The following is a 25,099-nucleotide window of genomic DNA, read 5'->3' as shown; positions in this document are numbered from 1 at the left end:
CATAGCAAACACACAAGAACTTTTCCACCCACATACGAGTATGTGTATGAGTATTTACATGCAAATTGTTTGCTTTAAAATATGCACAAATATCACAATTTTCCACTTTTTAAAAAATCTCCCAAGAAAAGTTATTCCTCTTTTGCTTTAAATCCGTTGCTAGAGCTACCCTTTGGATGCCGCACAACCCCCCATGAGAGCACCTGCCCCTAGAGACCACCTGCCAAAGAGCAAACCCCAGCAGCAAACTGTAACCGCAATCAAAGGCCATTGATCTGTATAATTTTTTCATGGCCTAATCATTAACAACAATTGCCGCAATTTGCCACATGAAGACACATGTGCAGCGATTATCATCGCGATGATTATCATCGCGCCGACAACAAAAATATGCAAAATTGTTTGATACATTTATGACAAACTCAAAAACCCAACCAGAAAATGCAAACAGGCGGAAATCCAACCAAAATAAAACTAAACTACTGCCTGGAGGAGGGTAATAGAGGGGGGGGTGTAGAAGGGGTGTATTCTATGGAGAGACACAAGTACCAGAGTGCCAGAGGGGGGGTACTGGTTGCCAGGGTTGGTTGCGTTGGTTTTGGGCTCTGTTCGGTTCTGTTCTGTTCTGCTGCCCAGTCGCGCATTTAATTCAATTTGTTAATTTTCAAATCCGCAAAACTATTTGCCAGCGAGGGAGTTGCCTAGGGAGGGGAGGAGCTGGCTGGGGGGTGGCGTCCTCTGTCTGCTTTGTGGTTTTTGGCAGATGAGGGAGTCCGACACGTATGTATGTATCTGTGCGTATCAGAGAGCACTGTAGGGAGTTATGGAGCAAGGTTCTCATATTTCAATAATTGTGATACATTTCATCTGATTCCAGTTTATTTCATTTTTATATAGTCGACTGCCGGCCAACAATAAAATCAATTGAAATGTGTTGGCAAACATGTCAAAATAAATTATAGAGCACATGTCTCTATGTGGTTAAGTGTGGTTCTCTGCGAGTGTGGGTTGTTTGCCCGCCCGTTGGTGACGGTGACGGTGGCGTTGACGGTGTCGGTGTTGTTGGTGGTGGTGGTGGTGCCACTGTATCTGTGTGTTTCTGCGGAGTACGGGGTGTTATGCAAGTGTGGCAACCACAAAAACCGAATTTTAATTTACACGCTTGCAGCATTTGTTAGTCGATAAAACTGGTCCCAGGGACCTCTCGCCGAACGGAACCCCTCGGGATCTAAGCGGCTTACAAAAAGGTTCTTTTCACTCGCTGGCGGCAGGAAATCAGACGAACCCACCCACCCCACCCCACTCGCAACCCAACCCAGCCCAACCCAGCCCTCTGGTTCTCAAAAGGCCAAAAGGGATTGCACAACTCAAACGCCCATTTACAGGGTATAATTAAGTTAAGTCTTGGTTGAACAGGAAAGAAAAGAACAAAAGTCGAGAGTCGAGAGAGTTGACGGCACGGCACGGCACTCGTGTGCCACGGAAGAGGTGTGGGAGGTGGGTGGAACAGGGCGGGGGCACTGCTTCAGAGGTCATACTACACTTGAGAGTCCCTCCATCCTGTTAATCCTTCAACAACCAGCTTTTACTTTCAAGTTTTCATCGAAAGTCCTAAGAAATCTCTCTGATTTTGTTTTGGTTTCATCATATCCTTAGAGACCCATCAATCCCGTATCATAAATCAAGCAAATGTTATGCGATTTCATGGACTTCTTCCATACATCATAACTCAACCAATTCTATTGGCATCAGCGTTTTGGAGCTCACAATTCAATCTAAATCAATTTACTATTTGTTTTTTTAAACATATCTTCTTGATACCTCCCAAGACTGTGTCTACTCTCGAGCCTGGGAAATGATTTAACATACGTTTTCAGGCCAATCCACGCCCACACGACTGCTTCGTGTACTCCCTTTCCCAGGCCACGGGATGGCGATGGCCCCTGCCCCCAACGGTTGCAGTTTCGACACCTTGCGGCCAAAAGCTGAGGTTAGGATGGGCTCGATTCCACTCGGACTTCAGCTTGGACTTTGGGTTTTGGGCTTGGGGATCATAAATCAAGACGACGAAAGATCATTAAAAGAGAATCTCTGCTATCATAATAAAGAAATCACACGAGAAAACAAACCGAGAACGAGACAGAGTCTCAATAAAAGAGAGATAGAGAGAGAGAGAGAAGCGACAGCGACAGCGAGGGAAGCGAGACTCGTCTTCATCTCTTGTGATTTGATCGCTCAATCAAAATGATAAATGAAAATTAATATTTCTTAATACTGTTTACAAAAGTGAGAATTGTGCACACACGAAATTTTGGAATGTTTTTCTCATTGAGCTTTTTGTTGTTTGTTCCTTTGGCTTTTTTTCGGGTGGGGAAAGGCAGGGGGAGGGAGTGATATCCATCTATGGGAAAGGCGCTGCGGTCGATTTTTCATTGCTTTTTGGTCATTGTTTGATAAGAATTATTGCAACATATCAATCACAAGGTTAAGTGGATCTCTCCCTCTCTCTCACTCCTTAGGTCCATGAAATGTGAGGGAACATGCATCAAGCAGCACGCAACAAAACAACCGACAAATCCACAAAATGAAAACATTAAACGAGAACAACGGAAAACGGTCAGAAAATAAAAGGTATACCCGTGTTTGTATACCCAACTAAAACAACAGCCAGAAAGAGCAGAAAGTTGTGGCAACCGACATTCATCAACATCAAAAACAAACAGCAAAAGGCGCGAGGCGCGAGGCACCAGGCACCAGGCACCACCACAAACATTGACTGGCAAGAGCCCCATCCCCATGCCCATGCCCATGCCCATACCCATCCGCATACCCATACCCATCGCCATCGCCATCGCCATCCCCATCTCCATAGAGAGATATTCCCTTGCCCAGTCCGGGGGCCCATTTATATAGAGACGTCTCGAGGTGCTCGCCGCTTTTTGGCGGTTGTCGCGGTTTCTCTGAGCTCTGAATTATTATCCCGCACTTTAGTCGATTAATTGACTTTATAGCCGCAGTCCGAGAAGCGGATGGAGATGGCTATATTATAGAGCCAGTAAGCCAATGGGGTTCCAATTAGAGAGGGGTTTCGTGTGGTTGCCAGAGCAGCTGGGAAAGTCTTTCCCAAGCCGAGAGATGAATTGCTGGATGGGATGGAACAAAATAGCCGATATCACAAATATGGAGAGACCTTCGCGTTCACGTTCATCCCATGATGGATATTTGATGGATATTCTGGATTTTTCTGAAACAGCTTGAAGCCCTTGTAAACAGTTCCAGTGATACACTCATTGATTCGCATTAAATCGTGTGACTAACCCCATAATACAGCCATTATTTCCGTTATCAGCTCGCATCTGAATGGCAATGCCCAAAAACTGATGCCACTCTCGACCTAATCCAATTGAGAAGGGAACCGCTGCCACTGCCGCTACCGCTACCGTTGTCCTCCACTCAACCGAGAGAAAGGCTGACTTTAAGCAAATTAGCAATTCAACAAAAGTGTCGCCTCTATCTCCGCCTCCTCCTGCCTCTGTCCTGCCATCCTCTCACGCTTCAACGCAACGCCGTTCGCCTAATCGTGGCACGTGCTTCGACATATATAATCACAGGGCGGCGATGTCTGCCACTGGAAAAAAGGGTCGACTCCGGGTCGGGGATCGGGATGGGGATGGGGGATGGGGATGAAGATGCGGATACGATGGGAGTTGAGAGTTGAGAGCAGATACTACTCGACTCGAGCAAGTTGTACAACACATAAAGATAATCCAATCTTATGCTGCTAATTTTACACAGCAGCAGTTGGAAGAGCAGCCCGATCCGGATCCGAATCCGAATCCGAGTCCGCAGCCGAAAATTTCAGCTACGAAATAAAATCAAATCTCGTGTGAGGACGAGCGTGTGCAAATGTGGTTAGGGCCCAAGCATTCGACAGGGAAGGGCCAAGGGAGGCTGAACTCAAAACCCTGAGAGTAGCTGCTGGAAACCGCTGCAAGCTTTGCAAAAAACTTTGGCCGAAAGAAACCCTCAGACAAATAAATTCGATTATGCCCCGACCCGCCCACAGAAGGGGCCCCCCCGCTGAGGCGCCACTCCTGGGCGGGGGCGTGGCGTGGCGTGGCACTTTTTTCCCTGCTACTGCCGCTGATTTGTTTGTTTGGCCAAAGTTTCGAGCCAGCGAGATGCCTAATTCGTTTATCAAATCCACTTTACATAGTTGAGCGAGTCCCAGTTCCAGTCCCAGGCCCAGGCCCAGGCCCAGGCCGAGGCCCAGGCATAAAATATGAAAATTCAATAAGCAGCGCAGTCCTTGAGCAGCCTCCTCCGTGCCACTTGCCACTTGCCGCTTAATTGTGCGTCGCGTCGCCTCGCACCTGTACTGTGCTGTGTACACAGCGAGGCACGTGCAGCAGCACAGAGTGATGATGTGAGACAGCGGGAGGCATACGCACGCACGAACTGCATTCGCAAGTGGGCGTGCATAATTTATGCTGATTCTCCTGAGAAACCCAACCAAAAAACCTAGATAAATGGCAAGGGAAATGCCTAAACTTTAAAGAAAATAAAAGTGCAAGAGGTTAGAATGCATAGCTATTTGAAAAACCATCAAATCAGACCTTAAATAGGCTATATTTTCATTTGAGTGCGATGGAACAATGAGAAGGATCCACCCCTCCCATAAAACATATTTGTTTTGATTTTCCTTAGTGTACAAAAATTCCTACAGATATTCTTTAAGCATTTATGAGATTAATTATGATTTAATGTACTTTGTAATGGTGTGAAAACTTATTTAGTATAGATCGTTATGCAAATGCTTTGGAATTCCATTAGGGCCAAAAAATAGAGGATGCACTTCCAAGGCTCCAAAAATCTAAAAAACAAATACGAATGCATTTCTTTAGATAAAATAATGCTCAGATTAAAAAACAAAATTACCTTCCTGGATTCTTCGGAGGGAAATAAAGCTACTATTTCGTCAAGTAAAGTGCATAATGTTTGCATTTTGATGGCATTCCTATTGTTATCAACTTCACCTACAAGAAGTTTGACCAAAAACTGTCTCTGTTCTTTGCTTAGGCAATTTTTTGCTTTGAAAGACTGAAGCACAGTCAGGCCCTCAGGAGATCTATTTATAAGTTGTTCCAAATTCTAAGCAAAGCAAAATTGTTAGTATAACACAAATGTTATCAAAAAATGTAATTACTTTGTGCTGTACTCTAAGATCTATGTATCCTTTAATGTTTCCAAACTGTAATCAAAAGAGTGGGAAAACGTAATGCAATGTAGTTGAGGTCTCGAATGGATTGTGTATAGATCTTTATATCTACCTACATTTATTTACCTCTGTCCGTTTCATCATTAAAAGTTTTTCACGAAATTCGGCGCGTGGGCCTACCAAACGTATGGCATCTTTGACATCCTCACTGTTTAAAAATTTCAATCGATCGTATGTGACTTCTGCAGCTGGAAATTTCATATATTTGGGTACAATATTTTTTTTAATTATGCTCCTTTAAACTAATTTAGATTCGAATACACACTCCGAGACACTCGAACAGGACACATACATTTTATTTTAAACTGATTATTCTTCAAATACATGTACACTCCAAACCACTTGAATAGAACACATTAAAAATATTCATAAAACCACAAATATTTACAGCACAATCTAAGGAAATCGTTGAATGTGGATTTTTTTTTTTAGCATACAATTAGTAAAATTAATAGCAATTAAATTAAATGCATAAAATATTCTGTCTCAGGTTTTACTACTGTAGTACTAACTATATCTAATAACGTTACACAGATGACAGTTTCAAAAGCAAACCCAAACAAAATAGCCTCGATTGAACGCGATTTTTTAGGAGTTAACGAATCGGGTCACTTGTATCTGTGAAAATAAAAGGTCGGGCGATGACAACGACCCATGTTATGTAATAGAGAGACATTATACATATATGGTTTGTGGAAAGTATTTTTCAAAGGTTGAAATATCAATTCTTATTGAATTAAGTAGGTCCATCAATAATGAGAATAGGTAAGAAAATTAGTAAAACCGGATGGGTCTTGAGCAGCGGCTCTACTTCTATACCCAGTACTCAGTCAGTACCTAATGACCTCATTGATCAGAAATATTGAATATTTTATTTCTATTTTTTACGTCTACCTCTTTTTCTCTATTCTAACACAAACACCATCCGTTAGAACTGTAGCGAGAGCTACCCTTCCTTAGGAAGAGGGGCACTGCACGATTAAGAGTGAGATAGGGAGAATGAGAAAGCGCGTAGAAGGGGGTTGCGTAGCCACTGAAATTGTATTTGGTCCTTCTGGCTACAGTAATGATCAGCAGCCTGCTAGTTATGGTTAATTGTAGTCTGTGCTAAAGGCGCTCATCGTGACTGGCAGTCGGATAGACAGTCATGGCTATATCGACTTGGCTATTGATGCTGATCAATAATATATAAAATTTATGTGGTCGGAAACACTTTGCACCATCTACATTTACGTATGTCTTAATAAGCTATAGCTCGACTTTTAAAAGCACAGCAGCACATGTGCTGTACACTTAATGATTAGAAAACACATGCATTCAACATACATACATATGTACATACAACATATGCATATGCACATGGATACATGTATGTATGTAGCCTACGTCTTATCGCTTACCTTTCAAGTCGTCAAACACAGATTCCATTTTAATTTTCCTTAAGAACTCCCAAAGAGTTTCGTACTCTTCTTCCCGTTTCTCCATTGGATTGGAATTTGCTGAGAATTATAGTTTACAATTTGAACACAACTAGAACACAAAGTCGATCCAAAACGCGCCGCGCCGCCGGAGAATAAACTTGTTTGCAAAATTTACGCATGCGCACAGCTGATTTCTTATCGATACTATCGAAGGCGCTCTTAGCGCCACTCAAGAATTTGAAAATCTGCTTAAATTTGAATTGAATTTTAGGAAACACGAAACGAGCTACTGCTACGAGAAAACCGTGCAAAGAAAACTATTCGAGATTTTTGGAAAAACTAAAATGTGCAGATTACTGTTACTTACTGTTACACTTATATTTACAATAAAAGAAAGAAAAACACCTTTCCAGCAAATGTCCCTGGTGATGACCCTCTTCAACCCTTTCAACAAATGACACTCTCTAATTAGTTTCCACACATTAGTTTCCACGCTTCATGCTCTGTCAATTGTCCGGGCAACATCATTATCATCAGCCCTACAATATAGAAGAGTTTGATATTTAAAGCTAATTGCAGTTAGGTGCTCTCCTTGGCAATTAAAAGATCATTTCTGAAGAGTGCGGGCTGGGCCTTTCACTTCATTAAATGTCAATTCGTTGACCTTCATTGACGCGCCTAATAACTTCATTAGGTGATGTTATTCGTAATTTGATCGAAAAACCCACAAGATAGGGTGACAAAATGCCCCTTTTTTAGCTATGTTTTAATTGTCTTAGAGTGAAATGTTTGAAATTCGTTTGATTCCAGCCCGCATGACAGCAAAGAGACCCAAACATTTCTCAGCTTCAGAAGTTCTTGATGATTTTTTATGAATATTTCCTGACGCAGCAGCACAACAGCACCCCCCAGAACAATTTCCTCCACTTCCTTGGCTCGGCTTTTTGTCATTATTCACACTGCAGTGATTCCCTAGAAGCAGCAGCAGCAGCAGCAGCAGCAGGAGCGACACTTTTTAAAAAGCAAAAGAAAACGAAGATGGAAACCCAAAGGACATCCAGAGGATGGAAAAAACTTTGATGCTTTGTAGAAAATTCATAAAACTTCCGGTTGGCAGAGTGGGATACCAAAACGGAGGGGTGTGCACGGGGGAGGGCGAGGCAGGGTAGGCCTGGCTGGGGTCCGCAAACAAGAAAATGGCGCATTTTAAAGCCTCGAAAGACAGAAGGAAAAACAAAGTACAAGGACATTTTCCATGTCAAGAAATGTTTCAAAGTTGAAGCTGCTCTGCCATTTTGCCGCCATTTTCTCTGTGTCTCTTTCGCTCTGGCTCCCTTACCTTCTTAGGGGTTGTGTGTGCTTATTCCACCCCCGCTTGGAGCTACTTTTTTTCTCCACGTCGGAGGGTTGAAAGCAAAAATAAACAAAAATCAAAGTTGCAAATAAGAAGAAACTACAAAGTAAGTTAGCATAAAAAAAGTTTAGCGGCGCCTTGTTTTTCGGAAGTTTCAACATCTCGAGGGGCGGTTGGAAGAGAGGAGCAACAGGGACGGAGGCTGGGGTGGGGTCTGGGCTGGGCGCTGCCTGGCATACTTAGCCACCACCCCCTGAGCGAACACCCACACGCAGACACACACACACACACACACACACGCGCGCACACAGATGCGGACGGACAAAAGATTCTGTCGAGCACTTTTCGTGCAACAAAAGCCGGAAACAGTCGGCAAAAAAGAAGTTGAAGAAAAACTCAGTCAACATCCTCTCAAGTGCTTCCTTCGCTGCCTCCTGCCACTCGAGGCATGTGGCATGGCCTCCCCCCCAAATCCCAGCTACTTCTCAGCATGCAGCCAGCGATGTGGCCGCTCAGCGAAGCGCAAGGACAACGACGACAGAGACGAGGACGAGGACGTGGACGAGGACGAGGACGACAGCGATGCTCCCTCACCTTGCTCATGCTGATCACGTCTATTTATTGTGCACATAATATGGCAGCAGCTCCATCTCTGGCCAAGCTCTAGGACCTGCTCCTCCTCCATCTGAAGCTACCATTCGACGCTACCCATTCGACTGCTCCTCGGGGCTACGTGCGACGCATGCATCGCTGGACACGCTGCCTGCTGGGGGTTCAACCTCCCTCTCCCACTCCCACTCCCACTCCCTCTCTCTCTCTCTCTCTTTTAGATATTTTTTTCCTATTCCTATTCTCCTCCACGGAAAATTCAATTATCGAATGCGAATTTTTCTCTCTTCCACTCGCTTTTCTTTCTGTGTTCTTTCTGCTGTTCCTTTTGTACTTTTCGTTTCCGCTTCGCATGATTTTTTGTTTCAGCCAAAAGCAGCATCCCAAGACGAACTTTCAGCGTATCAGCATTTATTTGCTGTTGATTTATGCAGCGAACACGGTCTCCCCAGCCCTAGGACGACTACAACACCACACCCCACCCCACCCCACCCCATAAGGCCTCCTGGCAGGGCTGCCAGGCCCTAACCACCCACTGCTCATTCAGTCAAACAATCGCTGCCTGTCGACATCGACATCGACATCGACATCCACATCGTTGTTGAATATTTGCCAAGTATGCTGATTGAATTTTTTCCAGTTGACTAAATGATATCAAGGATATTTGCCAGACCAGCGCAACGACAGCTCCTGACAGAAAGACAGACAGACAGACAGACAGACAGTCAATCCAGCGAGGCGAGGCAAGTGTCTTTAAGCCTAAGCGGTGAAATTTTGGATATACTTTACCTTTCGAACATCACTGATTAGATATAGCCAAAGGGCAGCAAGGGAGTTGATTAAATATTGCATAATTTTTGCTGAAAACAAATAGCTATTGGGAATAGGTTTATACCCTTTCCAGAATACGGATAGTAAATATATCTCCTCTCGAGGAGAGGCCCTCATATTTATTCTCATATTACTCGTAGCCAGTGCCTGAGAAGACTATAAATTAAATAACAATTTATTAGACAAAACCCCGCCCACTTTTGCCATGGAGATGCTTCCTTAATCCATGGCTAATGTTTGCTGTAGAGACACCCACAAGTACGAGCCCTTCATCAGCATCCTATACGAGTACCATCCTCCATTCAGCATTTGTAAACCATTTAAGCATCGCCGGCATATTGTCAATTTCCAATATTTAGACAGGCGACGGCGACTAGTAATAATCATGTTTGATAAGCGTAAAGCGAGCATGCATTTTGCAAATAGACGAATCCATTGGATCGGACGGGCCCTCTGCCCACGCCCACATCGCATTCGGGGCGTAATTAACACTTGTGTGTGGGCTAAACACTGTTGCAACTGCCACACGATTTCCAGCAGCAGCCAGCAGCAGGCAGCAGCAGCCAGTAGCCAACAGCCAGTAGCTCTGATGCTCCGATCTATTTGAATCCTTTGCAATCCCTGCAATAATTAATATGCCCAACGTGCGGCAGGACCTCAACGAACCACGGAGCCGGGGGTTAGAGTTGGTGTGGCATAAAAGGCGTTAAATTGACACAATTGAACACCCCCTTGAGACTTGAGTGTGTGTGCGTGTCTGCCGAGGGGTGGGTGGGGTGCCGTTTTGGGGGGTGCATGTTTAATCGGAAATGCTAACATCTTCATCATCAGCGCGCGGGGCCAAAAACTGACATGGCAAGAGTGCCACAAAAATGCGCGACAAAAGTCATCGATGGATGGATGCGAATGTATCCATTCGAGGCATGCAGATGACAATACAAGCCCCCAATCCTTCAATCGTTCAATCCTCTCCGTTGTGTTTGGCCTATGCAAATATGTGCGACAATTGATATTTTGGGTAAACATGCGAATCCGAAAACGTGACATCGCTCCATCGGTGGGGCCAAATGTGCGGCATCGAAAATGGATGCATTGAGAGGTGTGAAATGTTTAGCGAAATTATGTAAATGATAGGATGGGCAAGTGTGTTTCTGTAGAACAGTGCGGGAAATGGTGTAGTTTTGGGGGGGGGATATATGTATCATGGTTATCATGATTATCTGTTGGACTAAATGTAGATCCCATTTATTGCTTTGCCTTCCATGTAATTGCTTTATGTTACACATGTCGAGTGTCTACACTCTCTCGCCTACTCCCCGACCCACCGCAACAATAACTGCTTTCATATCATGGATCTCTGGTTACCTCTGGTTATCTCGAAACAGCCTCCAAGCCAGACTGTCAAAACAGGCAAACAAATTGTGCAAATAAGTCGAGGAAATGTTATTTATGTTCATAAGATTTTCTGTGATTAAATAACTAAAGCTCTCTGCGGTCGTGCCCCACCACTCGATGGCTGGAATGACAAGAGGCTGCAGCTCCAAATGTGTCAGCATCGGTTGCATATTAATGGCCCGGAGGTGTGCATGCCAATTGTCATGCGCTGAAATGCTTGTTAACAAACGGCGATTGCTTTTGGGAGCTCCACTCTCCACTCTCCCACCCTTTGCTATCCCCAGCCTCCAGATCCAACTCTCGAATCTCAGATCTCCCACTCCTTGGGTTTCTTTCTTGTTTTTTTTTGTTATTTTTTAATCAAAAGCAGTCGACGTTCCATGTTTCATGCTGCAGTTTGCGCGCTCCTCCCCCGTGGCAATAACGCCACACATTTGTAATGTTGCTTCTGTTTTTTGCTGAAAGAGAAGCCACCAGAGGCAGATGACTCCAGAGGGGGGAAGTAGCATCTTGCAGTTGTTCCAGCTCTTAGATGCATTTTACAAGTTACTTTAAGGCAATCAATTTGTAGTCGAAGTCAGAGTCAGAGTCAGAATCGGAGCCCGAGTCTTCGGGAGGCACACGGCAACGGCAACGGCAATCGGGAGGGAATGGGTTGGAAAAACCAATCAAAAGAGCGTTGCGAACGCAAATTGAACGGCAAATGGTTGCAAGATGATATTTCAATACACTCAGCTCAACTCACCTGCAACCTGCAACTGTGCCCCTGCCCCTGCCCCTACCGCTGGCCCACCTTCTGGATCCACTGGGGCCATAAATTATCGCCGGGCGACGCCTGCGCGTAGTTTTCTTACTTTTTTGCAGTTATGATTATCGCGCCAGGCTCGGTTCTGGGACTCCGAAGCTGGAAGAGTTGAACTCTTCCCTCGGTTTCGTTTCATTTCGTTTCGTTCTGTTCCGTTCTGTGTGTGCAAACAAATGTAAAAAATTTTTAATTGACTTTTGGATTTTTAGTTGTTGCTGTTGCGCCACCGCCACCGCCAGTTGCACTTTTATGGCCCCTCGCGTGCATGGCAGCTTAAAAGTTAATAAAACACGCCCAATGATAACAAGCCCGCAAACAGCAACAACAACCAACGCATATTTTGCCCCTGAGGTCTTCATCATCCACCAGGCCAACAATCCAGCCAGCCAACATTGTGAGCCCTCTCTCTCTCTGATCTTAAACCAAGTTGGAGTCCACATCCACATCCTCACCAGCAACAGCAACAGCCACAGTAAAAGCATTGGCATCGGCATCGGCATCGGCATCGGTTTCCATTTGGCAGGCAGCCTCCGCTCGAAGCTCGTAGAAAAACAATCAATTAAGGCCCACAAGTAGCTGGCCATCCAGCGGGAGCGCCATCGTGAAAGCGCCTGGTGGTGGTGGTGCTGCTGCTGCAGAGGATAAGGATGAGGGCCATGATGATGATGAGGATGAGGATGGTTGCCCAGTGGCAACGACACGACTTTGATTCCCTTCGCTTGCCGACTCTTGCCGAAGACTCTGCCCCAGCTCCATGACGGGAGTTTTATGAGCTGCTTTGGCAAAATTTATGTTACATTTTTATAGTTCAGTGTAAATTGACTTTTAAAATGCAAAAATTTATCATAGCAACGGACAGTGGCTGGCTGACTGGCTGGCTGGACTGGTCGCAAAAGGGGGAGGGAGAAGCGGCAAAGTTTAATTGCTTTCTTAGTGCCGCGGTGTGGCAACTCTGGCGGAAGCTTTGGCGACGGCAAAAGCTCTTCAAATCGCGCGATAAAAATCAACCCCAAAAAATGCTCAACAACAAGGTTGGAACATAGAATAGAATCCACGCCGAAGCTTGTGCACCCTTATGGCTTCGATAAGGGTAGGGTCCACGCACAAAAGCTCAAACTTCCTAGAAAAGTACATGAACCCGAAACCACCGTTAGAGAACCTTGGCACCCAGCGTCGGTCGTGTTTTTTCTAGTGCAATTTGACCCCACAAGCACGGCACTTGGAGGAAAGCTTTTGGTTGCGTGGGTGCTTACTGGCCCAATTTAACCTTCCCTTCCGCGAACGCGAGACACAATCCAGACCTCAATTGCATGACGAAACATCCGCGGAGCAGTTGCGACGCATTTTGTGCAAAAGAAAAATCCATAAATTGATTGAGAAACGTTAAGGAAAATCCAGGAAAATGCTGCTCTCCACTGGAAAATTGCAATGCTGTTGCCGTCGCTTCTGGGACTTCCTGATGGCACCACTAACACCAAAGAATCTAAGGACAACGGCCATGCTCACCAGCATATTTCAATTGGTGAGTGAAGGAACCGGGAAGTGAGGGCTAACTAGGATATGGATATGGGACAGAATAAGGAGCTGATATATCACTCCTTTATATAACAAATGTATTAATCAGGCGGGGCGCAGCGCACAGGTCCGTACCATTCGGACCATACGAGGTGCAGCTGTCAAGCCCCACATTCAAAAATTGAGCCTCGGATATGCAAAGCCATACCCCACTGGGCACATAGGGATCCCATCGAAGGGTGAGCAGATTGGAAACTCGACCCCCGCTCCCCGAAGGATGCTAGATGGTCCCAAGGCGCAGTGCGACTCGGCGCGCTTTCGTTGCGAACACCTGACTCGGATACCCTTTTTGATGCAAGAGGCAATTTAGCGGGAGGTCGATGAAAGCGCGGCTAAAACCAGTTGGGAATTCTAAAGCGCACATAAAGCACAACGAGATCGCTTTTTAAGCTTTTCTAATATTTCACCCTCTCCCTGTCTCTCTCTCTCTCTCTTACTTAGCTGGTTGCCCATTGTATTTTGTTCTTCATGCTACTCTGCCTGGCCCATGCGGAGCAGATCCATCGGTTGCTTGAATTGGACATACTGGATCAGAAGGATAGTGGCTTCTACACTATGGCACCCTTTCACAACGATCTGAGACTCCGGTCGGCGGCCCAGCTGTCCGATGCCATGGAGAATTTCCTGTACGTGATGGTTGGTGTCTCTTCAGCCTATGCTCTGTGCGCCATCTCCCTGTTCTTTGGAGTCTACAAGAGCCGACCGGGCTTGATCATACCTTGGCTGGTCGCAGAGTTCCTGTGCATCGTGGGCATCGGTGTGCTAATCTTCATGCTGAGGGATACGAAGCTTACAATGATCTTTTGCGGAAATGTGCCCTACTGTGAGTTATTGTAGGCCTCATCCATGAATGACACTGACACTGACACCGATCCTTTGATATCTCTTATGTAGTTATCATCTGCTATACTTTGCTCAGCATGGACTGCATCAAGTGGTATTCGATGCACAGCTTCTATCAGAGTTTGCGCACCATGAACAAGCTGAGGGAGATTGCCACAGTGGCCATTCCCTGTCCAGCTCCAGGAGCCGTAAGTCCGCACATTCACCTAATATTGCAGCTGGAAATAATGCACATTGTTTTGCTTGACAGATTCCCTATCACTTCCGTCGCGAGCACATGTATTTGGGCAGCAATGGCTATAAGCATATACTCACCGAATCACCAGATGGACAGTGCTAGATCCAAGTATCAATCGAAACTCCTGGCTAATGGATCCAACTAAACGAGCGTTAAACAAGTTCTCAAACTTCCCTATCAGGTGTCTGGGAAGTTGTATTACAAATTCTGGTTTTTCTTTTTGTTTTTTTCTTTCAAAATGTGTGTGATATGGAAACAGCAGAGTACTATTTTAGATAGCCAATGGATCGAGAGGCCTATTAATACATACATATACCATAGCCCCTTGACGGTGCATAAGGGGTGTGTGGATCCCACGATCAACTATCGATCAGCCATATCTTTTGTTGGCAACTTCATAAACTATTTTTATGCAGTAGTGCTTGGCGAATTAGACGCCCATAAATCTAATCCGTGTAGTTTGTGAATCGTCGTTACTTAAACTTCAGCACTTAATTAAAGTTCTAAAATAGAGGAAACCCTCACAAAAACCTTCTACTATTTGGCCTAGAGCGTGGTACTACCTACCAACCTACCAACCCACCAAAAAAAAAAAATGTTTGTATATATGTATATGTATATCTTATCCCCTATGACCACGACCATGCTTGGCGCTTGCCGGTGGCGGGGTTGTGCTTGATGTGGCTGTAGAATGGGTGGTAGTGGAGCTCGAGGCGCTCAATATAGTCATATCATTGCCGAGACTGTCCATGAGCATGTCCACCACGGTGATATTTGTGCCGCCATCGGAGTCTCCCTTGTCCGTGGGAATACTTATCTGGAACTGCAGCAGCACCACCAGATAGGTAACCATTGTGGTGAGCAAGCCCTTGAACAAACTCCTGTTTACATCGAAGAAACCACCGCAGTTGATGGTCGAGGGATTCATTTCGGTGGCACGGAGAAACATATTGATCTCCGTCTGGGCATCCGAGTTCATCCAATTGAGCTCCACCATGAGAAGTTTCTTTTGGAAATTGGTGCGCACATTAACCGAGGCATAATGAGCCTCGTCGCAGATGTAGAAGAGCAGACCAATGTTCCAGAGAGCCGTGATTGTGAGTCCTATATCCTTGATGCCGAATCCCTCCGAGAGCTGCGACATCAGGCCGTAAATAGACAGCGTGATGATGAAAAACAAGTACAGGCTCATAAAGACAAACGTATAGCACATGGCATTGCCCGTATCCCGGGTGAGTTTGCTCAGTCGCAGCCAGAGCACTCGGTAATCGGCCACCATCGCGGCAGGACCAATGTGTTTGAGGGCCTTCTGGAACCGCTCCGCCAGAAGGTGAGCCGTGGTGCTCATGGCCTCGCAAATTAGGAACCACCAAGCGCCCAGCATGGCCGTCAGGTTGTCCAGAATGCAGTAGGGCACCACCTGATTGATGTTTAAGTCCGACATGGTTATGTGGGTAATCACCACCGACAGCACCGAGAGAATGGGCAACACAATGGCAATGTACAGGGCTTTTTGGCGCAGACGGAGCGGCAGACTGTGCCCAGAGATCTGATAGTACAGCACTTCGAAGTCATCCCAGTCGTTGAATAACTTGGCAATCTTCCTGGCCTCCCACCACAGTATCGGTATAACCATAATCGGCAAAATGTTGACAAGAAACAGATAGGCAATCACCGCCTCCTCGAAAGGGCCGCTTAGCGAGCGTACGATGTGGATGCGATTGTTGGCCACATAACCGACATAGCACTGCAGGACGAACAGCTTTGTGAATTGAATCTTGGAACAATTTAAGGACTCACCGCCAGCAGCATGAAGAAAACCACAGAGTAGACAAACGAGGCCGAGCTCATTTCGAACTTGGCTCGGGCCGGACCACGTCGGACGATGGGTAGAACACCAATGATACGCAGAAACCAATTCACAGGAGCAATGTTCCTGTAGAAAACGCTCTAGAAAAACGATCATCGCATTAATCAACACACCAAAGTTGAAAGACTCCACTCACTGGCGTAAATTCTGGATTGTTGGAGCCAGTGCTATCCGAGCTCTTTTTCCTGTCACTTGGAGGCGGCTGGTAGTCAGCGTCCAAGCGCTCGGCCAGCCCAATGGAGTACTTCCGCACTCCGTATAGATAGGCCTGGGCATTGCCACTGTTGATCGGCTTGGCATTGTGGAACACCGCATCCTTTTTACGTCTGTAATAGTTGGCCATCTTAGAGAAACTGTGAGGAAATTTCATGTCCATGGCCTTTTAGAACTAGACATTGGCATTAGGAATTTATTGGGCACGCCCCTTATTGACCACGCCCTATTTACATTGCCGATAGAGTTTTAGTTTCCTGTTGATTTGCATTGTTTGTCTTTTGAATGCATTAACCTTAGCCTGATGTCCCAATTTCGAATTTGTGTCAATGGCGCGCCTCTGCCCCAGACACTTTCAAACACTGATAGGCAATTTAAACTATCGATATGTGAGTTAACTCAATAGCTCAGAATTCGTGTTAATAAACAATAGACTTTGAGAGCTGATACGTTCATGTATTTCCAACAAAGTTTCATAAATATATAAATAATATCTATATATTATTTTTTAGGATTATACGCGAATTTATTCTTTGTTGTTACCGTTGTTGTTAGTAGCGATAGTTCACACGATAGGCAGAACAGCCCTATAACTGAAATATACAACCATATCGCAACTTTTCTCCAGCACTAGGTCAGCACTAACTGAGTTTTGCCAAAAACTCAATAACTCAATAGCTCAAGCCCAGTGTAAATACGGTATAGTATAAATCTTAAAGCACTTGACAGCACTAACGATAGCGATAGGACTCACAATCGATAAGTACGATTTTTCCAGAAGTTCCACAAAAAAATTTTTTTTTTTCCAGGTCAAAATAAAAAGCATTTACGAACTTTTACGTGAAGAAAGATATCAAAATGGTTGACTACAGCAAATGGAAGAACATTGAGGTGAGTGCAAACGATAATTGCAAATGGGAGCATGTTGACGAGCCGGCGCCTGCCGCGTGCACTTTGCAGATTTCGGATGATGAGGACGACACGCACCCGAACATTGATACCCCTTCCCTGTTCCGCTGGCGGCACCAGGCTCGTGTAGAGCGCATGGAGGAAATGGACAAGGAAAAGGAGGCGATGAAGAAGAAACGACAGAGCATCCAGGCTCGCCTCCTGGGTGTCAAAGAGCGCATCAGCAAAAAAGATGGCGATGAAGCCGCTCTCAAGGTGAGTCACTTCCTGAAGCTATAAAACTCAGTAATCCATGAGCTGTTCTGTGCAGAAAGAGCTGGAAAAGATCGAGAACGAGGGCAAGGAACTGGATCGCGTGGAAAACGACATGCTGAAGAAGGAGAAGAAAACGCCATGGAATGTAGACACAATCAGCAAGCCGGGTTTCGAGAAGACCGTGATCAATAAGAAGGCTGGTCGCAAGCCAGACGAGAACCTATCCGAGGAGCAGCGCGAGCAGCGCATGAAGCAGTTCGTCAAGGAGAACGAGAAGCTGTGCAAACAATACGGAATGCTGCGCAAATACGACGACTCCAAGCGCTTCCTTCAAGAGCATCTGCAGTTGGTCTGCGATGAGACAGCCAACTATCTGGTGATTTGGTCCATCAACCTGGAGATGGAGGAGAAGCACGACCTGATGGCTCATGTGGCACATCAGTGCATCTGCATGCAGTACATCCTCGAGCTGGCCAAGCAGCTGGATGTGGATCCGCGGGCCTGCGTCAGCTCGTTCTTTTCAAAGATCCAGTCCTGTCTGCCTGAGTACCGCCAACAGTTCGAGAGCGAGATCAAGGGATTCAAGGAACGCATCCAAAAACGAGCACAGGAAAAGATTCAGGAGGCCTTGGCCCAGGCAGAGGAAGAGGAACGTCAAGAGCGCATGGGCCCCGGGGGCTTGGACCCAGCCGATGTCTTTGAATCCCTGCCCGACGTAAGTTAGAAATAAGATTTTCTCATACAATTTAACCAAACGAAACATTTTATTGCCTATCGTTTTGCAGGAGCTGAAGGCCTGCTTCGAGTCGCGTGACATAGAGCTGTTGCAAAAGACCATTGCCGCAATGCCAGTGGATGTGGCCAAGCATCATATGAAGCGATGCGTCGATTCGGGTCTATGGGTGCCAAACGCTGCAGATATGCAGCAAGCCGATGAAGCAGAGGGTGCTGCTACAGCTGATGAAGGCGGTGCCAGCGTGGAAAAAACCGACGATGCCAAGTCGGAAAGTGCCAAGGAGGAGCCCATATACACTGGCGTCAGCACCGAAGATGTTGACTGATTGCCTGCGGCGAATCTTTGCCTGTCCCTTCTTCACTATAAGTCTAATCTTAATGTCCTGTCCCCCGCACACACACATATATAATACCCAAATTCATTCATCCAAAGCCTTTCTAAGTTGAGTTTTTGTATATAATTTGAATAAAGTCAACTAAATTCTCAGTACGCTTTGCCTTTGATAGCAGCATCTCCTCTGTCACATTCTATCGTAAGTAATTCCCACAACCAAACCAAATTCTGTTGCAACATGAATCGTCCGGAGCTGGACTACTATGCGGTGCTCGATATACCGAGGACTACCACCAAACAAGACATTACACTGGCCTATCGTCGCCTCGCCATACGTCTCTGTCCGCACAGGGACAAGAAGGATGCGCAAGACTTTGTGCCCCTCGCCCAAGAAGGTCGACTGACGCATCTTTCGCCCATGGGAGAGGCCAAGCAATGGGCCTACGTCAACATGGCCTTTGATGTTCTAGGGAACGATCTGTATCGCGCCATTTACGACCGCTATGGCGAGGCGGGTCTCTTTGAGGGCGTGATGCTGCCCAATGGCTACTTTCCGCCGTATCAATATCACGGCGAGCACATGAAGGTCTACGAAAGCGTCTTTGCCAGCTACTCACCCTATGCCAATGTCATCGATGCCATAACCAATCCTCCCAGTCTGTATGCAACCAAGAAACTGGGCATTGGCGTGCGCAGCAAGGATGCCGATACAGAGAAGATTATTCAGCTGTCCCTCGAGGAAGTGCGCTCGGGCTGTGTGAAGCTGATGCATGTGTGGCGTCAGGAAATTGTCGACGCCAAGGAGTCACGCCTCGAGAAGCGCAAGCATACACTCAAACTGAACATCGCCCCAGGGACTACGGCTGGGACTCGCTTCTGCTTCAAGGAGGAGGGGGATCGTTATCCCGCCTCCATTCCGGGCGACGTTATCTTTATAGCCGCCGACAAGCCGCATCCGGAATTTGAGCGCAGGAATCTCCACGATCTTGTCTATCGCTATAACATTGATTTAGGCCAGGCAATGACAGGTTTCATATTTTTCATCTCCACGCTAGACAAGCGCCAGCTTAAGATCGTCATCACGGATGTGGTCCACCAGGGCTACTGCAAGGTGATTCCATTGGAGGGTCTGCCCAAGTGCCGCAATCTGGATGCTGTGACTGCGATCAAGGAGGCCAATAAGAAAAATGATCAGTTTGGCGACCTCATAATCGAGTTTAATTGTACGTAAACCTCTGCTAGATGAGAACCTACGCCCCAAAATATATTTTTCTTTTCTTGCATTGCAGATATTTTCCCCAAATATTTGACGCCTACAATGAAAAGCATGACGCGTGAGTTCTTCCGCGAGTTCCACAAGTTGGAAGTGGAACTCGAAGAGGAGGAAAAACAGAAGATGCTTTAGAAGGAAATGTTTGCCTGTTAAACCAAGAAATTTCAAGTACCTTTAAAATAAATTATATCTTTCTGTGTTCAAATACTTTTTTTAGATTAAATGTCAATCAAGCTCATAAAATGCATGAATTGGCTAAAAACAACACAATCTATGAAAAGTCATTATAAATATGTACATATGTAGGGTTCAAAGCAGCTTGAAAAACAGGACTATAACTAAAATAGGGTAGATATAAAAATGTCCATAGTTCTAGTCCAACCGGTAATACAACAACAAAACTATAATATTTTGTTGACCTTTAATCAAAAACCTTATTTAAGGTACAATCAAATAAAAGAGAGATCTTAAAATGAATCAGTCATGTAGGAAATTGATTAATTAATCGGATAAAATGATGTGTTCAGGGATGAAAGTTTTATTTAGATATTAATATTAAACTGAATATCAAAGTCGAGGAATACGGTTTCCGATCATGGAAGATTAGCCAGTGGGTATTAAAATACAGTGGGCTTCAAAACATATGAAGCTTAAAGAATTTTAGCTCAGTTCAGATAAAAGATATCGTGGCAACTTTTTTTGTAAGGAAAGATAAAGGATGAAGCTACAAGAAACATTTACAAACTGAATTATTTCCCCGGTTTAACTCAAATTATTCACCTGTTTAAATAGAAGCGTTCAAGTGGGCTAAGTTCGTTTTTTTAGACGGGTTAGACGGCCTATCGATAAATCACACTGCAACACAACATTAACTATGCAGTGGTGGTATATCGGTATGGGTATGGAAAACAGGCAAAAACAGCCAAGGCAAATTGCAAGGTTCGTACAAACCTCACCTCGCGTATGAGGAGAATATACCTTGAAGACAAAATCGACTTTTTCAAGATAGATTGGGCAAATGGGGTGGATTTCACCTTGCATGCGTTGCATTTTCCGAGCAGTGTGGCCTGCTGTCCATACCCTATTTTTCTTCCCATTCGTAACGTGTGTCAATGTATTTGTATATATATTTTGGATCTCGCTTGTGATTAAAATGAGCTATGCATTTGTGGGATAATTAAAAATCAATTGCAAAAACCAGCGCATAACAAGTCCCATTGAAACAGATTAAAATCATTGGAAAACGAAAAGGCAAATTGAGGAACGGAAAGTGACGCGCCGAGAGAGGTTCGGGAGCTGCTCCACTTACGCGATTCGAGTCGATTGGACAACAAAGTGTGCCAACAGCACACGCCCCCCGCCCCCGCGAATCCAACACAACGGAAGTAGAATACGCTCCAGTGGCTGCAGCAGGGCGCACCCAAGAGTAGAACAGTATCGACCATGCATCTGAGTGCAGACATTTCCAGCGCTTTGCAGCAAATCGAGGCCGTCAAAAAGGGCATCGACGAGAGCGATGACCCCAAACTGCAAATGCAGACGGCGGAGAGCCTGAACACCATTCTGGGAATCCTGCAAGACCCCGTCTTCCGCACTATTGTCCATGTGCAGGACTCTCTCTCCGAGCTGAATGCCCAGCTGGGCCAGCATCCGTCCATGCTGCCCAATGATTTCGATATCGATGTGGCTGGCAATCTTGTCCTGAGCTTAAACGGCGGCGAGGTGATGTACGACTTTGACGACCAACAGTCCATATCGGCAACAAGATCCCCAACCTCCCACTCGGCGCCCGGAAGTCCGGACAAGTCCGCGGGCGAGGAGCAACGTCCCCAAAGCCAGAACTCCAAGACGGCGGCTGGAGCGGATCTTTACGCCACGGACTATGCACAGATACAAGCCATCGAGTTGGTTAACGATGGCACGGGCCTGGGATTCGGCATTATTGGAGCGAGGAGTTCGGGTGTGATTGTCAAGACAATACTGCCGGGCGGAGTGGCGGATAGGGACGGGCGCCTTCGCTCTGGAGATCATATCCTTCAAATTGGAGACGTGAACCTGCATGAGATGGTCTCGGAGCAGGTGGCTGCCGTGCTGCGACAGTCGGGAACTCATGTCCGTCTCGTTGTGGCCCGTCCCATCGAGCAAAATGTGCCAACACCTCAGTATGCGTTGGAGCCGGGTTGTGCGGTCGTTCCGACGCGGGTTCTCGTCGATCCTGCCGAGCTGGAGCGCTACCTTATCTCCACCGGATATCCGGAGATCTTTGGCGAGAGTTCCACAGCTTCCACGCCGCAGACTACGACTGAAGATGATCGCTTTGTCTACCGCGGCGAGACTTCAATGCTCATCGATCCTACAATCGATCTGGAGGAGCTGTTGGCCCTGCCCGAAACGGAAAAGCTGCAGGTGGAACTGAAAAAGGACGCCAACGGCTTGGGCATCACCATTGCCGGCTACGTGTGCGAGAAGGAAGAACTGTCGGGCATCTTTGTGAAGAGCGTCTCACCGGGATCAGCGGCTGATCTGAGTGGACGTATTCGAGTCAACGATCGCATTATCGAGGTGGACGGGCAGTCCCTGCAGGGCTACTCCAATCACCAGGCGGTCGAATTGCTCAAGAAATCTGGCCAAGTGGTAAACCTCCGGCTGGAACGCTATCTGCGTGGTCCCAAGTACGAGCAACTGCAACAGGCCATCGCTGCCAACGATAAACTGCCATCCAGTGCCCCAGGCACACCCTCTCGGGCGCAACTGCCCACTCCCGTGGCAACCACATCATCGGCCACCACAACACCCTCCCGCAGCCTGACCAGAGAGCTGGAAGATGAAGCTCTGCCAGCCCCGGAGGCTTTCATGACCACTCCGCCCTCGAATACCACTATGACCACAACCACGCTGAGTACTTTCGGTGCGGGAAAGCAGTTAGTGGCTGTCAGGGATTCTCTGGATGGCTCAACGAAGATTATACCCACTGATGTTGTGCCTTTGACCGAAAAAATCGAGGTAAGTCATCATTAGAACACTCTGATGGGTTATTTATAAATGATTTTCTCTCCAGCAGGCACCGGTGCACGCCAAGAACGGTGCAGTCATCACTCGTCACAAGTACTATACGGATCCGGAGCTCACCGACGAAGCGGAAACGGAAATCATTCGCAAATGGCAAAAGATTGTTGGCTCCGATGTGGAGGTTATTGTGGCACAAATCAAAAAGTTTGCCGTCGGCGGTCTGGGAATCTCGCTGGAGGGAACCGTAGATGTGGAAGGTGGACGGGAAGTGCGACCCCACCATTACATACGTTCCATTCTTCCAGATGGCCCTGTGGGTGTTAATGCTGTGCTCCGTTCCGGCGACGAGCTGCTGGAGGTCAATGGCGAGCGTCTGCTTGGCATGAATCACTTGGAGGTGGTAGCCATATTGAAGGAGCTGCCGCTGGACGTGCGAATGGTGTGCGGACGAAACAAGAACACGTCCCTGCTGCCCTTCTCTGACGACACTCTGAAGAAGCTGAGCAATAACTTTGAGAATCTTTTGCCTGCCACCGATCGCTTGGTGAAGGCCAAATCCGATGGCAGCTTGGCCACCGCTGGGTCTGTGGCCGACGCCGATTCGGTGGCCGCTGCTGCCAACTCGTTCACCAAGCTGAAATCTCGATCTCTGGAGCCACTGACTGGCCTGGCTATGTGGTCATCACAGCCGCAAATCATTGAACTTGTGAAGGGAGACCGCGGTCTGGGGTTCTCTATACTGGACTACCAGGATCCCCTGGACCCCAATGATACCCTGATAGTCATCCGTTCCCTGGTGCCGGGAGGCGTGGCTCAATTGGATGGACGTCTGATTCCAGGCGACCGCTTGCTGTTTGTCAATTCCATTAACCTTGAGAACGCCTCACTGGACCAGGCCGTGCAGGCCCTGAAGGGAGCTTCCAAGGGCGTGGTGCGCATCGGTGTGGCCAAACCGCTGCCCATGACGGACAACTCGCTGAAGGCGTGCAGCACTGCGAGCACCACCAGCGAGGAGACACTGGAGGCACAGATGTCGCCGCCACCGCCAGCCCTGCCCACAGTCGCACCGCCAGCGATGCCAACGGCTGCCAAAGGTGTGGAGCCCGACCTAATACCCGACTGGCGCAATTAAAAACCCGACTGGTCCGCAGTGGGATGTTGGTGGTATGACTGCAATCGATCAAAGAAAGAAAAAATCCCACATTTGGGAGTTTTAACAATCCAAAAAGAAGTCTTGCAGGTATCCGAATATTGTTATTACCGAATCAAAATGTTATACATATTATTAGCACCGAATTGTGTTGACCAGATGCGCCCCGCCCAGGAAATGTGGGGCGCCATCGTCCTCCCCTGCCACAAACAAGCATTCCACCACTTGCAATATTTTCCCTCTAGTATTAGCGAATGAACTTTAACAAGGTATTTCAAGTGTATATGTACTTAATACTAAAATTAAATAATGTACCTTCCCCATGCACTGAGTATATCATTCGATGGGCGGGATCCCAACACCGGCTACTGCACGCGGTTCAGCTGTCGTTCGATCTTCATGTAAGTCCTACGGGACAGCACTCGATCCCTGGCATAGCCGACGAGGTAGCTGAGCACGCCCAGCACAAAGCAGGCGGACTCGAACTTGATGAAGTTGCGCTGCTCGATGAGTGCCACCCGATCGCAGCTCTTGGTCACGATCTCGCCGCTCTTGCAGCGGAGCAGCTCCTTGTAGTGGGTGTGGATGCAGACGCCCAGACTCCGGCTGACTATGTCGAACTCCGAGCAAGGATGGCACTCCTGGACCACTGTGTACGGCTCGTGGCGCCAGCAAGTCGAGTTGTTTTCGATCAAGAACTGCTGCTCTCGCCTGCGCGGACCGTCGGCTGCGTAACGGGATTCAATGATGAGCACCAGTATAGTCAGTATGGTGAGGGCACTAAGACCCAGTACCATATGGTACCGCTGGCAGTTTTCGAGCATAGTTTGTTTTGTTTATTATTATTATTATTCTCTGAAAGTAGGAGTGTACACATTGTTTTGTAAGGTGTGTATGCACTTTCATCTAAGATTAGAGATGACAGCATTTTTATCTTAAAATGTATCTCAGAATCTCAATGTTGCCAACAACGTTGTGAGTGCTGTACAATTTTATTTTGTA

General features: G+C 46.7%; 7 protein-coding genes and 1 non-coding gene across 10 annotated transcripts; 4 read left to right on the top strand and 4 right to left on the bottom strand.

The window, feature by feature from the left end:
* Positions 1-4,732: 4,732 nt before the first annotated feature.
* On the bottom strand, positions 4,733-6,836 carry LOC113566033. 2 transcript variants are annotated; one of them, XR_003408904.1, is made up of 5 exons: positions 6,679-6,836; positions 5,335-5,466; positions 5,207-5,251; positions 4,939-5,151; positions 4,733-4,873 (listed from the first exon to the last, which is right to left on the bottom strand). XR_003408904.1 is itself a non-coding variant. In XM_026989814.1 (5 exons), exons 1-5 carry the CDS (start codon positions 6,761-6,763, stop codon positions 4,793-4,795), a joined length of 546 nt encoding a protein of 181 aa, XP_026845615.1. In that variant the 5' UTR covers positions 6,764-6,833; the 3' UTR covers positions 4,733-4,792. The 2 variants fall into 2 exon arrangements, 1 of the variants encoding a protein (XP_026845615.1); XM_026989814.1 differs by having other exon boundaries at positions 5,345-5,466; positions 6,679-6,833.
* A 6,075-nt stretch (positions 6,837-12,911) lies between these two features.
* On the top strand, positions 12,912-14,867 carry LOC6604598. The gene is made up of 4 exons (XM_026989944.1): positions 12,912-13,215; positions 13,710-14,091; positions 14,163-14,299; positions 14,362-14,867. The coding sequence occupies exons 1-4, from the start codon at positions 13,096-13,098 to the stop codon at positions 14,449-14,451; spliced, it is 729 nt and encodes a 242-aa protein (XP_026845745.1). The 5' UTR covers positions 12,912-13,095; the 3' UTR covers positions 14,452-14,867.
* On the bottom strand, positions 13,319-13,559 carry LOC6595878. Its single transcript, XR_048067.2, has one exon. It is a non-coding gene; the product is annotated as a U11 spliceosomal RNA (small nuclear RNA).
* An 86-nt stretch (positions 14,868-14,953) lies between the features above and the next one.
* LOC6595879 (gustatory and odorant receptor 63a) lies at positions 14,954-16,667 on the bottom strand. The gene is made up of 3 exons (XM_002021356.2): positions 16,356-16,667; positions 16,150-16,299; positions 14,954-16,096 (listed from the first exon to the last, which is right to left on the bottom strand). The coding sequence occupies exons 1-3, from the start codon at positions 16,593-16,595 to the stop codon at positions 14,972-14,974; spliced, it is 1,515 nt and encodes a 504-aa protein (XP_002021392.2). The 5' UTR covers positions 16,596-16,667; the 3' UTR covers positions 14,954-14,971.
* A 572-nt stretch (positions 16,668-17,239) lies between these two features.
* LOC6595880 (hsp90 co-chaperone Cdc37) lies at positions 17,240-18,821 on the top strand. Its single transcript, XM_002021357.2, has 4 exons — positions 17,240-17,323; positions 17,393-17,596; positions 17,652-18,311; positions 18,382-18,821. Exons 1-4 carry the CDS (start codon positions 17,291-17,293, stop codon positions 18,655-18,657), a joined length of 1,173 nt encoding a protein of 390 aa, XP_002021393.1. The 5' UTR covers positions 17,240-17,290; the 3' UTR covers positions 18,658-18,821.
* A 46-nt stretch (positions 18,822-18,867) lies between these two features.
* On the top strand, positions 18,868-20,143 carry LOC6595881 (dnaJ homolog subfamily B member 13). The gene is made up of 2 exons (XM_002021358.2): positions 18,868-19,888; positions 19,955-20,143. The coding sequence occupies exons 1-2, from the start codon at positions 18,904-18,906 to the stop codon at positions 20,068-20,070; spliced, it is 1,101 nt and encodes a 366-aa protein (XP_002021394.1). The 5' UTR covers positions 18,868-18,903; the 3' UTR covers positions 20,071-20,143.
* Positions 20,144-21,132: 989 nt separating this feature from the next.
* LOC6595884 (patj homolog) lies at positions 21,133-24,420 on the top strand. Of its 2 annotated transcripts, none has more exons than XM_026989942.1 (2): positions 21,133-22,941; positions 23,000-24,420. In XM_026989942.1, exons 1-2 carry the CDS (start codon positions 21,382-21,384, stop codon positions 24,077-24,079), a joined length of 2,640 nt encoding a protein of 879 aa, XP_026845743.1. In that variant the 5' UTR covers positions 21,133-21,381; the 3' UTR covers positions 24,080-24,420. The 2 variants fall into 2 exon arrangements, with proteins under 2 accessions (XP_026845743.1, XP_026845742.1); XM_026989941.1 differs by having other exon boundaries at positions 21,134-22,941; positions 22,997-24,420.
* LOC6595885 (protein JTB) lies at positions 24,189-24,928 on the bottom strand. The gene has a single exon (XM_002021362.2). It carries the CDS (start codon positions 24,919-24,921, stop codon positions 24,463-24,465), a length of 459 nt encoding a protein of 152 aa, XP_002021398.1. The 5' UTR covers positions 24,922-24,928; the 3' UTR covers positions 24,189-24,462.
* Positions 24,929-25,099: the final 171 nt, after the last annotated feature.

This window comes from Drosophila persimilis, unplaced genomic scaffold (assembly GCF_003286085.1).
Source record: "Drosophila persimilis strain 14011-0111.01,24,50 unplaced genomic scaffold, DperRS2 tig00000431-arrow-pilon, whole genome shotgun sequence".
Classification (NCBI taxonomy): Eukaryota; Metazoa; Arthropoda; class Insecta; order Diptera; family Drosophilidae; genus Drosophila; species Drosophila persimilis.
The sequence above is the reverse complement of the archived record's forward strand: the minus strand, read 5'-3'. Positions and strand labels throughout refer to the sequence as shown.

Coding starts and splice junctions, on each gene's coding strand:
- LOC6595881 (XM_002021358.2), top strand. CDS start 18,904: ATGAATCGTCCGGAGCTGGACTACTATGCGGTGCTCGATATACCGAGG. Junction 19,889..19,954: donor CCTCATAATCGAGTTTAATT/GTACGTAAACCT, acceptor CTTGCATTGCAG/ATATTTTCCCCAAATATTTG.
- LOC6595884 (XM_026989941.1), top strand. CDS start 21,382: ATGCATCTGAGTGCAGACATTTCCAGCGCTTTGCAGCAAATCGAGGCC. Junction 22,942..22,996: donor CTTTGACCGAAAAAATCGAG/GTAAGTCATCAT, acceptor TTTTCTCTCCAG/CAGGCACCGGTGCACGCCAA.
- LOC113566033 (XM_026989814.1), bottom strand. CDS start 6,763: ATGGAGAAACGGGAAGAAGAGTACGAAACTCTTTGGGAGTTCTTAAGG. Junction 5,467..6,678: donor TGTGTTTGACGACTTGAAAG/GTAAGCGATAAG, acceptor TGAAATTTCCAG/CTGCAGAAGTCACATACGAT. Junction 5,252..5,344: donor TAATGATGAAACGGACAGAG/GTAAATAAATGT, acceptor TTTTGATTACAG/TTTGGAAACATTAAAGGATA.
- LOC6595879 (XM_002021356.2), bottom strand. CDS start 16,595: ATGGACATGAAATTTCCTCACAGTTTCTCTAAGATGGCCAACTATTAC. Junction 16,300..16,355: donor ACAATCCAGAATTTACGCCA/GTGAGTGGAGTC, acceptor TCGTTTTTCTAG/AGCGTTTTCTACAGGAACAT. Junction 16,097..16,149: donor TTTTCTTCATGCTGCTGGCG/GTGAGTCCTTAA, acceptor TTCGTCCTGCAG/TGCTATGTCGGTTATGTGGC.
- LOC6604598 (XM_026989944.1), top strand. CDS start 13,096: ATGCTGCTCTCCACTGGAAAATTGCAATGCTGTTGCCGTCGCTTCTGG. Junction 13,216..13,709: donor TCACCAGCATATTTCAATTG/GTGAGTGAAGGA, acceptor TCTCTTACTTAG/CTGGTTGCCCATTGTATTTT. Junction 14,300..14,361: donor CCTGTCCAGCTCCAGGAGCC/GTAAGTCCGCAC, acceptor TTTGCTTGACAG/ATTCCCTATCACTTCCGTCG.
- LOC6595885 (XM_002021362.2), bottom strand. CDS start 24,921: ATGCTCGAAAACTGCCAGCGGTACCATATGGTACTGGGTCTTAGTGCC.
- LOC6595880 (XM_002021357.2), top strand. CDS start 17,291: ATGGTTGACTACAGCAAATGGAAGAACATTGAG. Junction 17,324..17,392: donor GCAAATGGAAGAACATTGAG/GTGAGTGCAAAC, acceptor TGCACTTTGCAG/ATTTCGGATGATGAGGACGA. Junction 17,597..17,651: donor GCGATGAAGCCGCTCTCAAG/GTGAGTCACTTC, acceptor TGTTCTGTGCAG/AAAGAGCTGGAAAAGATCGA.